At 41.0% G+C, this 15,853-nt stretch overlaps 1 protein-coding gene across 4 annotated transcripts in view; it reads left to right on the top strand.

The window, feature by feature from the left end:
* Window positions 1–14,979, top strand: part of klc1a (kinesin light chain 1a) — a 31,725-nt gene extending 16,746 nt beyond the window's left edge. Inside the window, exons 9-16 of one of the 4 annotated variants that reach the window (XM_026303932.1) lie at window positions 67–166; window positions 507–559; window positions 1,071–1,138; window positions 1,507–1,615; window positions 2,479–2,613; window positions 9,038–9,171; window positions 11,082–11,148; window positions 12,817–14,979. In XM_026303932.1, coding sequence (XP_026159717.1) covers window positions 67–166; window positions 507–559; window positions 1,071–1,138; window positions 1,507–1,615; window positions 2,479–2,613; window positions 9,038–9,171; window positions 11,082–11,148; window positions 12,817–12,882 — 732 coding nt within the window. In that variant the 3' untranslated portion in view covers window positions 12,883–14,979. Of the gene's footprint in view, window positions 1–66; window positions 167–506; window positions 560–1,070; window positions 1,139–1,506; window positions 1,616–2,478; window positions 2,641–6,342; window positions 9,178–11,081; window positions 11,149–12,816 lie in introns of those variants that run through there. The other 3 variants (XM_026303846.1, XM_026304011.1, XM_026304093.1) reach the window with 3 other exon arrangements.
* Window positions 14,980–15,853: the final 874 nt, after the last annotated feature.

Raw genomic sequence — 15,853 nt, 5'->3', positions numbered from 1 at the left:
GGTCGCAAATGAGCGTGTCTTATAATTTCCAGTGTTATGCTGACTCTTAATGTCTGTTGTTTTTAGGCGTCTTGTTACCTGAAGCAGGGCAAGTTCAAGCAGGCCGAGACTCTGTATAAAGAAATCCTCACCCGTGCTCACGAGAGGGAGTTTGGCTCTGTTGACGGTATGTTGACTGATAACAAAAGTGCACAACCCAGTTTTGCATTTTAAACACTGCAGCCAGTGTCCTCTTATCAAGGGTGACTTAAAAGAAATACAGTACAGATTGATTTGTGCTGGTTCACAATCACTGGCATTTTCTTCTTCTAATATAAAGGTTAATGTTTTCAGGCTGCTGTTATCATTTTCATAGCTGTAAACAAAAATGACCTTTCAGCTGAAAAACACTCAACCTGAAAGTCGTCTTAAAGCGCATCCTCTCCTGCACTTTATCTGAGTGAATGTTTGTCATACCTGGTTTATATTTTTCTATGTGTCTGATGATTTTGTTTTTTTTTCTGCAGATGAGAACAAACCAATCTGGATGCATGCTGAGGAGCGGGAGGAACAAAGCAAGGTGAACGTCTGCAGCTGCTGATTCAAATGCTGCTTGTTTTCATCATTTGTAATTCAAGGAAAATACTCATTACACAGTGTTTCCCAAAGTTTTATCAAACATCTGACCCTTCACTTGTTGAATATTAGTTTAACAAAACATATTTAAGATGGATTGACTCTACAAAGCAATGGATTAGCAGATTAAGTCTCAGGACTAAGCCGCCACTGCTTACAGGGGTGTGAGTAGCCAACTTTTCCACCTACAGGTTTATTTCTTCATGGTTTTAAGGGTTTAGTTGTTCAGGGGAAGGAATCCAGATCGCACTATAATCCCACAACTCAAATGCCCTTCATGGTGCCTTTGATGGTATTTAAAACAGCTCCAGTTTAGAAATAGCTACATTTGCATTTTTAAATGCACGTGAAATTTCATATTTTAGTTGATGGGTTTTTGCTTCTCATCCACACTTAAGTTCTTGTTGATTCCTTGCTGCATGTTTTTGTAAACTGCTGATGATTTTGTCTCCTAGGGAAAGCCAAAGGACGGCTCTCCATTTGGTGAATATGGAGGCTGGTACAAAGCGTGTAAGGTCGACAGGTCAGTTCGTTAGATGTGAAGATGAGTGATGTAACCAGCAGCAGGACAGAAAGATGGGTCTAAATCTATTCAAATGTTTTCTTACAACAAGAAGTCTGCTTGACCCTCATTAATAGTTGCATATGATTATTACATCTCACCAGGTAAAACTAAAAAGTGATTCTTTTCTTCTAAAGAGTTAAAAATCATCTGTTCTGCAATCAAACCCTGGTACAAACCTGCTGCTGTGTTCTGTTATCTTCATCTGTTTAAGACAAATTCAAACGATGGTGTCCACCGTTTTAATATAATGTGAGTGTGTTAATCTTGGCTCTTCCTTCACCAAAACCTTCCACGTGATGAGATGTTTCTACTTCTTGTTTTTGCAGCCCCACGGTGACCACCACCCTGAAGAACCTGGGCGCCCTCTACAAGAGGCAGGGCAAGTTCGAGGCGGCCGAGACTCTGGAGGAAGCTGCGATGCGTTCCAGGAAGCAGGTGTGGTCTCTAGATGATGTGACTAATAACACAGGATTCCTAGCCAGCGTTCAGACGTCACTGTGGATGTCTGGACTACAGAGAGAGTGCCTGACTGTACCAGTTCCCTGACCAAATGGGTCAGAGCAGCATTTAAGGCAGATTAACAAGCAGAAAATGCCCATTCTGGTGTAACATTAGAGCTGAGATGATACACTTAGGATGCTGCAGAGCCTGGAGTGAAGCTTTCTAACTCTCTCTCATGGTGTGTTGCTTATAAGACTTAATGGGGTCTCCTGTGAAGATAAGAAGTGGTGAAGCACTGCAGTTTTTATCCTGAAGTAGGATTTAATGTCAGGTATCTCACATATGATACTGCACTAAGAATTTAAACAGGATTCCTGTGGTGCCACTGCAGTTAAAGCTGTAGAGAGTAAAATGACATTTTGGTTAAGATGTTGGTTTTAATATAGAAACCTGCTGAGAATCTGAATTGGCAGAATTAGCTTTAGTACCACAAATTGCAATTACAATAAATAAGTTAATGCACAACATGCCCCTACTCACTTGCAGGAGTAAACAAACAAAGTTTACAGGCTGGGTGTGCATTTTTTTTGTAGCTTATTTGTGGAGAAAACACTGTATGTAATGTCTGCTGAGTTGATGGAGTTAAAGTGTGAGGTTCTGCTGGGTTCAGTGTAGCAGGTGGCAGAAGTGTGTAACGTTAATATTAATTGGATTGGATGAACTGGTACTGTGCAGTGTGTGTGTGTGTGTGTGTGAGTGACAGTGCACTTAATTGGATTTGTTGAATTGGCATTTATTGCTTGTGTGTGTGTGTGTGTGTGTGTGTGTGTGTGCGTGCACGTGCGTGTGCGTGTCAGGGCCTGGACAACGTGCACAAGCAGCGCGTGGCCGAGGTGCTGAGCGAGCCGGAGGCCCGAGAGAAGCAGCGAAGTCGTGAGAGTTTGAACTCCGACACGGTGAAGTACGAGAGCGGGCCGGACGGTGGCGAGGAAGTGAGTATGAGCGTGGAGTGGAACGGGGTAAGTACAGTACACAGCCCTCAACACGTCACTGCGAGTCTTCAGACCTCCGACACAAACATGTTTAGGCCAACAGCCTGTGTCTTTCTGGACAGAAGTCACAGACAGACTAATCTGGTCTGGCAAACAGGGGTCTTGTTGAGTGTCTAACTTTATAAGTACTGTAAACACAGAGCAGTCAGAACCAGCCCTGTGTCCTCATCACTCCACAGCTCTTTGTTGAAATTTGTATTGTTTCCTCAGGGAGTTTCTCTACATCTTGACTGATACTAATAATTATATTATTCTAAATTAAGAGGATCAGTTTAGGTTGGGTGTTGGTCCAGCATTAGACATTAGGAGTATTCTTACTGATTCCTGCCTACATTCACCACTGGCCTTGTGTTTGGCACGTCCACATATTCGTAATCTGAATTGTGGTTTCTGTTAAGAAAGACACAATGAGGTTGTCACTTAAGTTCATTCAGGGACTGTTCACATTGGAGAGTTTACCAGTCCAATTCCTGGTCAAAAAGACTTTTACACTGTGCTACACTGAGAATGCTGATTGACTGTCACAGCCGCTTTAGTCTTTTGCAGTAGTTATTGCTTGTACTTTACTGTTTGAGGGACTGTGATTAATAATCACTTGGCTGAATCTTAAATCTCTGACAGTAGCTGTTTCAGTCGTAGTGTTTTACATTTACGTAGAGCTGTGATCACAATAACCATCCTTTTTTCCACTAAACTCTCTTCCTGTAGAGCTTTCCCAACTAACCTCTAAGTCTCATAAAGGCCTGTGGCTCCGCGTGTCGACCCCGCCCAGCTAACCCCCCTCTGCTGCAGAGCCACATTTCAATCTGAGCTGCTCCATTTCACAGTGTCTGCAGTGGTTTCTCAGCCTCTAGTGAATATACCACATGCAGATGTAGGGTCGCTGTAGGCTGCTCACCATCACCATCTAGTTTCTAAAAGGCTGCTGCCTGCTCACATAGCAACAGTAGTCATAGCACCCTGAACAACCAATCAGCATCTCCTCCGGTACCTGTGGTTGTGGCTGTGGGAGGTTTGGTGTGAGACGCATCGAGTCCCCCCCCCCCAGCCGGTCATTAGCATACAGCCTCCTGCAGACGGTCTCACATCGCCAGCTGATCTCTGGACCTATTTATATCAGGGAAGGAGCCTGCCTGGTCTGGAAAGAGCTTTAGGTGGATGTTTTGGTTTTGCCCTTCAGTCCTCTGTAATCAAACAGGAATTTAATTTGTGGCTGAAATGTCACCACAGATTCAACAAAATGACAAAACGAGTGTGTAGGTGAATTCATTTTTTATTTGCTCTGTGAATCATTCAAGCTTATTGATCCAAGAAGCAATAAGAAGAGGATGGTCAGAGCAGCAGTGCAGGGAATTAAATACAAGGATGAGTTAAAAAAGTAAATAGCAATAACTTGAGTGCTATGTACCACGTGTGCAAAACTGATTTATTTTAACACTGAATATAATAGAATTAATAATATAAATAGAAAATTAACATACAAACATGTTTAGAGCTGCAGTGAATAATAGTTATATCAATTAGTCAATTAATATTCTGACAACACAAGTCTTTTCAGGTTTCTGAAATGTTGCTTTTCCTGGTCAGATGTGATTTTTACTACTAAAATTAGATAAAATATGAGACATGATTAACGGACAGTCATTATTAGAAAATACTGGAGTAGCTGTAATATGCAGCTGTCTGATATTACAGGCTATTATTACCTTACATGACTCGTATTAGATGATAAAGTTTCCAGGTATGTTGAACTTCCACTGCTCCCCTGCAGTTGTCCAACTACATTCAGTTTCTTAATATGTCAAAAAAATCATCACCTCCACTTGAGCTCTCTTCACAGGCAGGTGTGACCTCAGTTTTCTTCTCACTTGTTATAAATAAGTCCTGACAAGCTCCGTGACTCATCAGTCTGTTCATCAGACTCAACCTGGGCTCTGTACTGTACTCCTGTGTCCTATGGACACTTTGCTGATGTTTGTGGTCCTTGTCCACTCTGTGTGTGCGTGTGTGTGTGTGCGTGTGTGTGTATATACATCTCTTCTTTGCATTTGTATGATGAGCCTCTGCCTGAGAAAAGACAGTAAAGTGTGGTTTCTTTTTCCAGATCTTTATTTCTTCCTGTTACCTGCTTTGTCGACATGTTAGCAGCCAGGGAGGATTGAAACCTTCAAATGCTATTATCATCCAGTTGACTTGTGTTAAATGCTCTTTAGTCAGACTCTATAGTGGTTTTCCTGAAAAGAGCCACTGCTATTATTAGATTATGATTAATGTATTGTTTTCTTTACACTTCCGTCCTCTACATTGAGCTGTTTTATCCAAGTGTTGTAATCAGAGACCGAACTTCATACAAATCAACGTGAAAACCTCAAATAACAAATATTAAGTTTGTAGCTGCCTGGCTGCTCCCATGTGTCTCCTCTCTGCACCCCCCTTTGTGTGCTTTGTGCTGGTTTAACAAGGATTCACGTCCCAGTTGTGTGGGTGCGTGTTGACAGTGCTCCAGGTACAGACACATTATCTCTGCTGCCAAAGCGTCACCTAGTGGTCTGTAAGCGGTGTTACAGTCAGGTGGACTGAATCAGGGGTTCTCAGTCTGGTCTGTGTCACCCTTCCAGCCCTCAGTATCATGATGAATCTTGGTTGTGTATCTGTATTTGAGCAGAAAAGCCACACACCGTCCTGACTGTGACATCCTAAAGTTGACAATTTGAATGAAGCTACATGAGAAGAACAGTAAGTGTCATGTGAAATGGTTTTCAGACCTTCATGTAATGGCCTGTGTTATTCCTCACCCTGTTAAAACCTGCTCAGGCTGGATTTGAATATCATTTAGACATTTAATTAGATTTGTACTGTGACACCTGAGGCTGGAATCAGGAGGTATGAAGTCTGTCTGACCATCGGTGGTAACAGCTCTGCCTCCGTCCTGCTTCTCAGCCTGTTCCTCCTCACTTTGTTTCAGCTTTCTGGGTTTTGGAAGGAGTCTAGAGGTGAGAGCAAGGCCATCTGGACTGCACTGTGGAAAATGGGCTTAGAGAACGAACACAAACACAAAAAACTGTGGAGTTTAGCTGCAGACAGAAATAATTGTCTAGCTTTTTGGCTTAATTTTGATTTTTTTTTTTTTTTTGGAGATAGGTGTGGTCCATAAAGGCCAGTTATAGGAGATTCTCACCTTATTAGCTTTAGCCCACCCTGCTAGATGCATCCCATTGGATTAGAACATTTAGCCACTGTATTTTGGATGGACACTATATGAAGCAATGCAGTCACTTACATTTTATCACTTACATTATCACTTTAAAATTTTACTTTTGAGAACATTTTTGTTCTGTTTGAAGTTTTTGTGGACTTTTGTCTTAGGTGATGTGTTTATTATTTGGTCCAGTCAGAAGAAACTTCAACTATATCAACAAGAAGCAGATGAATAATAATAAAATGCTAGTTTATTCTCAGTTTGGCATCTGCACATCAGTAAGTGATGCACAGAAATACTGTGTCTGAAACCTGCTGAGTCTTTATCTCTTTCCCTCCATCAACAGTTTCCATCTTCCCCCCTCCTGAACGGCTCCTCTCAAACTGTCTGTTTCATCTCGCTGACTTTTTCTCTCTTTCATTGTTTATATTCCCCCCTCTCTTCTCTTCCCGCTCCCGTCTGACCGGCAGGCGTAACTCCAGATGCCTAGTAATGGTTTAAAAACTTGTCTTCTGCATGACGGACGCCTCGCCTCAGCCCCTTCAGCTTTGCCGTTTTCTTCAGCTATGACTCCCCCGTCTTTTCTCCTCCACCACCTCTGGGTTCTGGCGGGATTCTCCGCTCCGAGCTGGGGGGGGGGGGGACCTGGAGACAGCCTGTGTGTCTAAACCCAAACTCTTTCTTCCCGCTCGTCTGGAATCGCTGTGGTGGGAGAGGACTGGGGCGATTTCTTTATGGCGACAATGATCTTGTGCTTCTTACCTTGTTCTGTCTGCTCTTCTGTAACACTAGCTTCTGTTTCTCTCCTTCCTCTCTTTCTGTCACTCTCCAGTATCTCTAAGCTTTCGTTTTGGCTGTAGATTCATCTATACTGTGGGTTGTTGGGGGGGACTTATGTGGACAGGCAGACTATATGACCTAAAACCAAATACCCTGCTCCCTGCCTTTTTCTATCATCCATCCTTAAAGCTGGACTCTGAAGAGAACCGACTGCTCTCACATTAACCATAGCAGGACCCATTTATCTCAGTGTGAGCTGGTTTACAAACCAGGTAATTACTGTTTCTGTTGAGGGACAGCAGAGGTTAAAGGATAATGAGCACACTGCTTTGAGTTTCTGACACTCTGCTCCCAGAGCCAAAGGTCCTAATGGTTATTCTCATATCACACTGAATGACCTTGGATCTGGTCCTAGAGACGACGTGAAATGCATCAGTGATCAAGGAAGAGTTGTACATATCTTATCATGTAGGCTGGTACAATGTGAGCAGTCATAGTGTGTTTACAATAATCCACAGTCCTGTTCAGGGAACCAGAACCAGGTAAACATTTTGGAAGGTTATGGTCAGGTTGACTATAAATGCAAATGAAGATCATTTAAAAAAGACTAAACAAAAGAAAAAGTCCACATCCATGTCCTGTGTTTCAGTAAAGAAATGAATGAATAATAGCTCTACATCCTACATCCTATAGAACAAACATGAGAAGGCAGTGGTACTAATATATCCACGCGTTAAATGGATCACATCCTCCTGACATTTTGGTAACTTAAAAAAATGCACAACCAAACATACAATTTGACCTTTAGCAGGTGTGAGTTGTTTTTTCCTGCTCCATCTTTAGTCATTAGCGACGATTCTCAACATCCTGGGCTCATAGTGACGTACATGCTGTAAATAACATCAGCGCATGCATGATCGAGAGCCCCGCCGACTGTGGGTTCTGTTAGACTTTAGTGTTTCCCTCTGTGCTGTGTCGTCTGTCCACGGTGGCATCAGACTAACCTGCAGTGTGTTGTGTTGTTGGAGAGGACGCATTAGGGGTAACGGGATTCATGCACCATGGATTTCAATGCTCAGAGCAGACGACGTGTAATAAAGTTTGACTTAGAGCTAAATGTCAGCATGTGTAAGGAAAGAGCATCAGCCTGTTTACCGTCTGTATATCTCTGTAAATAGATGTAAGGGGGGGGGGCAGTAAACAAGCAATGTTGTATTTGTTGGGAACTGGAATAGTCTCCTTGTCTCTCTTCCTGACTCCTGCTACTAATCTTCTGCGTGTCCTGTCCTGTTTGTGCATCTTACATTTGGTCTTTCTTAACTTCTAATAAAACCTAAACTCTTTGCTCACCTGAACCTGTGGCCTCCTTGTGTTCCTCCTCTTTTCTGTGTGCTCCTTCATAACCGAGCGAGCTCTAAACCTTCACCCTTCTCTTGCTACTCAAACCGATCAGCAGCTGAGCTGAAGCTGAGACTGTGAAAACTTCAACATTACGTCTGTTCAGTAGTTTGTCTGTTCTGTAAATGATCTAGAATGATCGAATTCGGTTCATAAACATTTAACAAGAAGATTTTGAGATTGAAAGTTCACAGATTGGATTGAATTTATATTTCACATGTGACGTTTTAAAAGAAACTCTGCTCGTACAAAGACACACAAAGCCATTTTGTTCCTGCCAGCGTTAGTTTATCTCAGCTCAGTGTTAAGATTCAAAGCCATGTTCACATGTTTATTAATGTACAATATTCATTCTCATTTAACACTCAACATATTTTATATATGAGATTATTACTAGATGATCTTTCTATACGCGTTTATAGCTTATTACTGTTAATGTGCTAAATGAAAGAGTTTACTGATATATTCAAGTCTCACATATCAATATCTGTCTTGGCCTCATAAACTATGTATGATGTGGCCTGTGGTCTAAATGTTGTTGTTACGGACTCAGTACTGAGACTGGAATAGTTTTCTCAGTGTAGAGTCTGATCAGCTTCTTCTTCAGTCTGGTTTTACTCAGCCAGAGAAACAGGTTTGGTCACTGATCAGTGTGTATCTGCAGTGCTGCATCGTGTGCACGCAAAATTCTGCACAGGAAACTGTTCATATTTCAGTGCATTGCACATCAGTTTGTGTTTTCTGTCTGTTAACTACATGTTATATCTCCCAGTTACGACTAAATGTTCTTTATTGTAGTTTTACTCTCTGAAAACAGTATTTAATTAAACCTGTAAAGACAGTGAATTGTTATTTCCACCTGGCGCCATTGCTGGATTTGTATTGAAGGCATTAGTCAGACAGTACATTGGTACATTATATCTATTTGTTTTGTGTGGGCTGTTAACGTGCGCTCTAAATGAGTGTAACTGTGACGTTTCCCATCAGGACGGCTCTGGATCTCTGAAGAGGAGCGGCTCCTTCAGTAAACTGCGAGCGTCGATCCGTCGCAGCAGCGAGAAACTCGTCCGCAAGCTGAAAGGCGGCGGCTCGTCACGAGACAGTGAGCCCAAAAACCCTGGGTAAAGCCCCACACCCCCCACCCTGACACCTGACTGACCCGCTGCAGGTGACTCTGACTTTATGCACAAGAGGCCTGGAGGATCGAACTGGCCCTCCAGCCCTCAGCTCGGCGCCTGGCGTACTAACCAAAACCAAAAGAAGGGGATTCACGTGACTTTGCTGGTGGTGAAGTGGTGTAACTCTAACGCTGTTTGCACATTAAATAATCGAGGGAGCTTTTAACTGGCACGTACACACTCGTCCTTTTTCCCATTACATTGGTGTGGGTTTGCTTCTTGCTTTCCCATGAGAGCGTGTGTGTTTTAACACACTGTCGACTGCAGTGGAGTGTTAGGGCCAGAATCTGCACAAAAACTCACCTGAAGTTTATAAAGAGAAAGTTGTAGTTGTAACATTTAGAGAGAAGAATGAGGCAAGTAAAAAGAAAAGTGATTTAATGGTAAAAATATATATTAGAGAAAAAAGTATCTGAATATCCAATGTGTCAAGAAAAATGCAATGTTCTGACAAATAACTTGTTTTACAGTGAGAAAATTATTTTAGTATTTTGAAACATTGAAATATCCAATTAAAGATCTGATAATTATAGTAAAAACAATGAGAGAAAAGATTCATTGTAGGTTTAAGTTTCCCACAGCTGCAGCAGACACTTCAGTCTTAGCAAATACACGTATGCGTAACATCTGTTTTCTCTAAGTGTGGCCCTAAAACTCCACGGCAAAACAAACCTGAGCATCATTGAGCAGAGACCAAAGGTGAAGAGCCTGAAACTGATGAAATGGGAAAATAGTGCAAGTCCTTCCCTCGCATGCTGTGACAGGCGACGCGACGGGACACAAACTACTAATGTCGGCTTCTGCAACGCTTTTATTCCTGTGATACCTGTGGAACACATTTACTTTTTCTGTTTTACCCACTTATAGATCCATCTATTTACAGCATTTTATGGCTCTGGACTATTTATTTCACGCTGTTTGAAATATAGTTCAGTTTTTCTCGGCTCTGGGTTTTTATTATTTTGTTTCTGAAGTTTATTAACTTGTCTGCATGTTTCTGTTTAGACTTTTCTGCTGTGCCGGATTTTTATTTATGATTAAAGTTTTTTTCATTTGAATGTCTCCTTGCATGCTTCATCTGTGTGCTCACTGGTTTCCAGTTTCCTTTCAGTGCGGCTCTTCTCTGTGATGATGGATATGACGATGTTGCTCATCATCATCATCATCATCGTCGTCATGACGACTGATCGACTCAGCCATGTTTAATCCCTGCACAAACGTCCATTTTAACAAGGGGAAACGTCTAAAGCAGCAGCACTGACAGCAAATATCACTGCAAAATTATTTCTTATTTCTTATATTTGAGTTTGATTTGATTTTGTAGACGTCAACATCAAACTGGGGATGTTGCAGTTTCACGTCCATGGGTTTTTCCTACAGTTGCATCTTCCCACCAGCAAATGAAACCAGTTTCAGATGAAGCTGAAATGTGTCACATTATAATAATAACAATGGGAACTTGCTGTTGTCATTAGTGTTTGTTTACAGCTTGAGTCTTAAATGCCTCGAGATTTTTACAGCAAATTGCTCAAGTTAAAAACTTTTAACACATGAACATTAGTTCATCCCTGCAGGTCAGAGGATGATGAAGGAAAGACACTTAGAGTTTACACAACCTGGCAACCCAAATCGTCAGGGTGGCCTGTTAGAAAATGGTACCAACGTTTTACATTTCACCTATAAATGTCAGAACCAGGTGGAGAAAAAGTATCAAACATTTTTGTGAAGCTAACCTGTTGTCATTAACCAATACGTTCATCCAACCACGAGCTAAACTCCTCACACCTGCCTCTTCACCCCCTCACCTCTGACCTCTCACCCTCCCTCCCTGCATGTCGCTGGTCTGGGTGCAGCATGAAGCGAGCCAGCTCTCTGGGGGTTCTTAACGTGACGGACAAGGTCGCGAGTGACCACTACCAAGTAAGAAACCAACACCTGAGTGTGGAGCCCAGAATTACCTGCAGAGTCTTTAACCTGCTGCTGACGGGGGGAAATGTTTGTGTCATCAAACTGATCTGAAAATATGTTCAGGACAATATTCTGTTTTCCAGGAATATATTTGTTACCCACCGTCAGCAGATGTAGGAAAGATGGAAGTCAGTTCATTAAAGAGAAATACACAGAATTTGACTGATTTTGCTTAAACAATCAGGAATCAATTTTTAGCATATTTATCCTAATTCTTAGTTAATTACTTGTCAAACAAATACTAGATAATCTCTAGTTCCAGCTGCTCAGTGGAAATATTTTCTGTGCTTTGTATCTTAGAAAATTAATATCAGGACAGAAAAATTAGAAATTTAAAGACAGAAACTTAAAATCTTTTTTTTTCCTGGTGTTTTATAGACTAAACACAATGTCAAGCTCTAAAAAGGAAAACAAAGAAGCTTTTTCAATATGATTTATGGATTAAATGATCATTGATTATTTAAAAGTGTTAGACTGATTAGCAAATAATGAAAATAATCAGGTTGTTATAGCCTGTTTCTATTTTTTAGGTTAAATCTGTTGCTTTTTTTTTGTTTGTTTTTACCTGCTCATGTAGTCGAGCTTCAGCTCCCAGAGCTAGAAAATAATACCAGTAAAAATAATTCAGTAAAAGTCTGTTAACGTTCATCAAACCCAGTTCACTGTTGAGATCAGAGCCAAACATTTGCAGACACTGACTCAGCCTTTTCTTTTATTATCTGCTGCCCTGAGACTAATGACATTTAAATAACATCAGTGTGACTCAAACTAACTTCACTTCATTATTGTCACTAATCAACACAAACTATTAACACACTTCACTTAGTGCAACACAGACACTTTTAATTCAAAACGTTCAGAGCAGAAAGTTTATTACATGAAGCATCTTTGTGAAAAACATGTAACAAACACACACACTGACAACTACCTGCAGCAGACAGCACAAAACACACACGTCCAGTTAAATGATTTTGTAAAAAAAAGTTAATATTAGCTCATAAACGAATAAACAAATCCCAAGCAGCCAGTGTTTCCTTCTGTTCTGACTCTAAGCGTCTAACGCCTGGTTTGAAAGGTTCATTCTGACTGGACAGTGGTGTGTGTCGCGTTTTTTCATGATTTGCTTCAATCACAACAACAACACAAACATCCAGAGTTCTGTTGCAGGTGCTGGGTCACAGGGACTCGCTCACAAATACAGAAAATATCCACACGCTGCCTCCCAGTTGGTCGAGATGTTGCAGAATAAAACCTCTGCACTGTTTTGTACTGCTGTTAACTTCCTGCCGTTTGGCTGCAGAAACTCATATTCATTTAAAAAACAATAGGCAGACGCAGAGAGAACAGCTTCTTATTTCAGCAGTTTTGCTGGAATTGTGGGTTTCACTTTAAAGCTAACGAAGCTAACATTAGGCCTGTTGTAAAATATACATCTGTACATCAGCAGTGCCATAACATCAGCCTGCAGGAAGCTCATGTTATATATTAAAGTACATGTTTATTACTGCGACCCTGGTTGCACTGGGCTGTATTATATTCAGGTGTTCCTAATTTTCTGACCATCATGTCTGTAATAGTGGGAGACTTTTGACTCATTTCCTCTCACTGCGTTTTCTGCAGGAACGAAATAATCGTCTGAGCAAAAGTCGAGACCTGAGCTCCAGCCACACGGACCTGGCGCATTGAAGGTTTCCGACCCGGAAGGACGGTGGCGGGAAGCTCGTCTTCCCGCTCAAACTCTGCTCCCTGCTGGGTGTAAATATCTGTTTGTGAAAGCTTCTTAAGTCAGCGTCACACCAAGGGCTCACCGAACAGGTTTTAATGTTTCGCTGCACTTTTAAAGGTTTGTGGTGTCTTTGGTTTTGTTTTTATTATCAGGAACAGGATTAAAAAGAACACACCCAGTGGGCTGCTGTCCAAACGAGGTGTGTGTCCTGTATGTGAGTGTGTGACGGATCAGATCAGTCTTATAAACGTCTTGTTCTGTGCTGTTGCTTGAGTCAAACCAGATGCAGAGTGAACTTTGACTTTCACAAACTTTTAAAGCTCAGTGGAAGAAAACAGACCTGACGGCAAAGACTCAGGTCACTGTCGTTTCCAAAACTCCACTTTTCTACAAAACACAGGAAATAACATTTGCAGTAACAGCTGAAGAAACATTTTTAAAAAAAACAAAACCACTTATGTTCTAAGTCCTAATGTCCTAATGTCCAGTGTGTTTGCTGGTGCTGGTCTGAATCTCTGTCCGCTGAGGTTTAAGTGGGTCGAGAAGAGTTCTGAGTTCTGCAGAAACGTTTGTTTAGTGCTAATAGTGATTTATGATATTCACATATTCTTCGTTTCAGGACCTGTTTTCCTAAAATGTTCTGTCCTGTGTTGGCTGAAGATTTAGCTTTCGATGGATGAAGTTGTATGTTTACATTTGGGGTTTTATGTTTCTTGTCTTTGTGCTGCTCTGTTTTTATTTTTCTGTGTAACGTGCCGATCAAAGCTGTGACACGTTCTCAGGTCCGAGGCCGTAGTTTCACACACCGACTGCAAAAACAAAGTCACTCCCCACTTTTTCAGCACCAACAGGAGAAATGTTACAACCTTGTTTACAGACAACACTTTGCCATGTGAGTAAAGTCGAACTAATCCAACCAAAAAGTACAAATTATTTAAAAAGAGTTATTGTGCAAGAATTTGTCCTGAGCATCTTTGGAAAATGTGTATATTTGTTATAACCAACATAAGAAGAGGGGTTTGACCTGGAGTTAGTTAGAACTAGTTCATTAAATCAAAGCAAATTACTCTTTGAGCTTATTAGAGCCAGATTTCTGTTAAAACTGGAATTAATGTTGTCATAATGACACATTAGACCTCGGTGCATCACATCAGTCTGACTAAACATAATTCTGGCTCATAAACATTTAATTATTGATGATGTGTAACAACTAAAACAACTCTGACTGAAGGTCTTTATACAATATGTGACATTTATCATCTTTTCCTGATGACAAGCAAGAACTCACCCAGATAAATGTAGAAGAGAATATTCAGTAAACTGTCCTTTAATACACAGTGAGGATTAAATCTCCTTATGAAGATCCACTGAAATAAACCAGGTTTAACTGAAAGGTTCAGTTACTGGGTTACTGGTGCTGGTCCAGTTCTTATAATCACGGCGCCTTGGGTAACTATTCTCAATATAAAATCATCTTTCATTTAACTAAAGACGACAAACTTCAGTCTAAGATTGAGATTTAATTGAGAAACTCCACCTGTAAAGAGTCTCAGTGTTTTCCTGAAGCATCAGGCTGATGTTCTCCTGGTTGTTTAACCAATGAGGGGTCTGCACTGGAAACATCAGACTGACCAAAACAAATGTTCATTGATCAGTTTTTTTTTCTGGACATTTGGTTTTTCTTGCAGAGGTTTTAGTTTTTTTGTTGTTTTTTTTTGATAGAGGTGCAATTGTTTGTTGGAAAAACATGATTTAGATTTTTTTGACACTGAACTAACAACCTGTAAAAGTAGAAGTTGAATATGAGGCTGCTCATTCCAACACGCTCTGTTGTATTTCCACTTGTTCTTGTTATTCAGAGTCAAAGACGAAGCCCTGAACTGTAAATATAAAAGCCGAGCAGGTTTGTAACTTGAATAATAGTCGCTGCAGCTTTTCCTTCTCTGTTGGCAATAATGTAGTGAAATTCATAGAGATTTTTTTTATGTCAGAAATCTCATTCTGGAATGAAATTCTTTTTTTTTTTTTCTTTATAATGAAGATTTTATTGTTACAGGTCAGAGTCGAGCTTCTCGTTGACTGTTGATCAGTCTGCTTGTTTTCTTTTTGTCTGTTTGTCTTGATGTAAAAGCTCAGCAAAGTAATGAGGCACATAATTTAATTTCTGATGGTTGTGATGAACTGGGCAACAGGTTGGGCAACAGGTTGGGCAACAGCCCCAGCAGCTGGCTACAGCTGTGATTGTTCAGGACGTGCACACACAGGAAGAGTTTGGGCTCAATGGGGAAGTTTTTAACGTTTTAATTTGCTCTTATTAAAACGCTTGTGGTTGTTTATCATCTTTAAACTAAACTCCTGATCAAATAATATTTCTCTGTATACACGTGTGTGTATAAACTGACTGTACATATCTATCGACACCAACATGTTCCTGTGTCAGTGGAGCACAGTTGCTGTTTTAGGTCAACGTTGCCCAACTCGTTGTCCTGTTCTCCGCTGCTGTTACACCACAGAGGACCGGCTGCAGAGACCGGGACGCTCATGTAGAGAAAACCTGTCCAAGGTCTCTGACTTCTCATTTCTGGGTCACGATGACATGAATGTAAACGTGTGAATTTATAGAAGCACAGACAACAATGAAAACAGTTTGAGATGTTTTCTGCAGTTTTTATCTTCACGTTCTGAATAGTTTTAGTCGGAGTGTCCTTTCTTCTCGCTGGCTGTGGGTTTGTAGTTGTGTGGAGCGGTGATGTGGATGGTTGTTGGACAAATAGTTTCTCGGGGCGACAAAAAGACTTTTACAGCCATTTCTTTAGAAAAGAAGCAAAGATGTGACGTCTGTTGGCTGTTGATGAAGAACTGATGTCCACAGACAAAGACTCAGACAGAAAGTTCAGAACGTTTGGGAAAAATCTGAAAAGATGAGCGTTC

The sequence above is a fragment of the Mastacembelus armatus genome, chromosome 22 (assembly GCF_900324485.2).
Source record: "Mastacembelus armatus chromosome 22, fMasArm1.2, whole genome shotgun sequence".
In the NCBI taxonomy this organism is placed as follows: Eukaryota; Metazoa; Chordata; class Actinopteri; order Synbranchiformes; family Mastacembelidae; genus Mastacembelus; species Mastacembelus armatus.
This window is presented reverse-complemented; position numbering and strand designations above follow the sequence as displayed.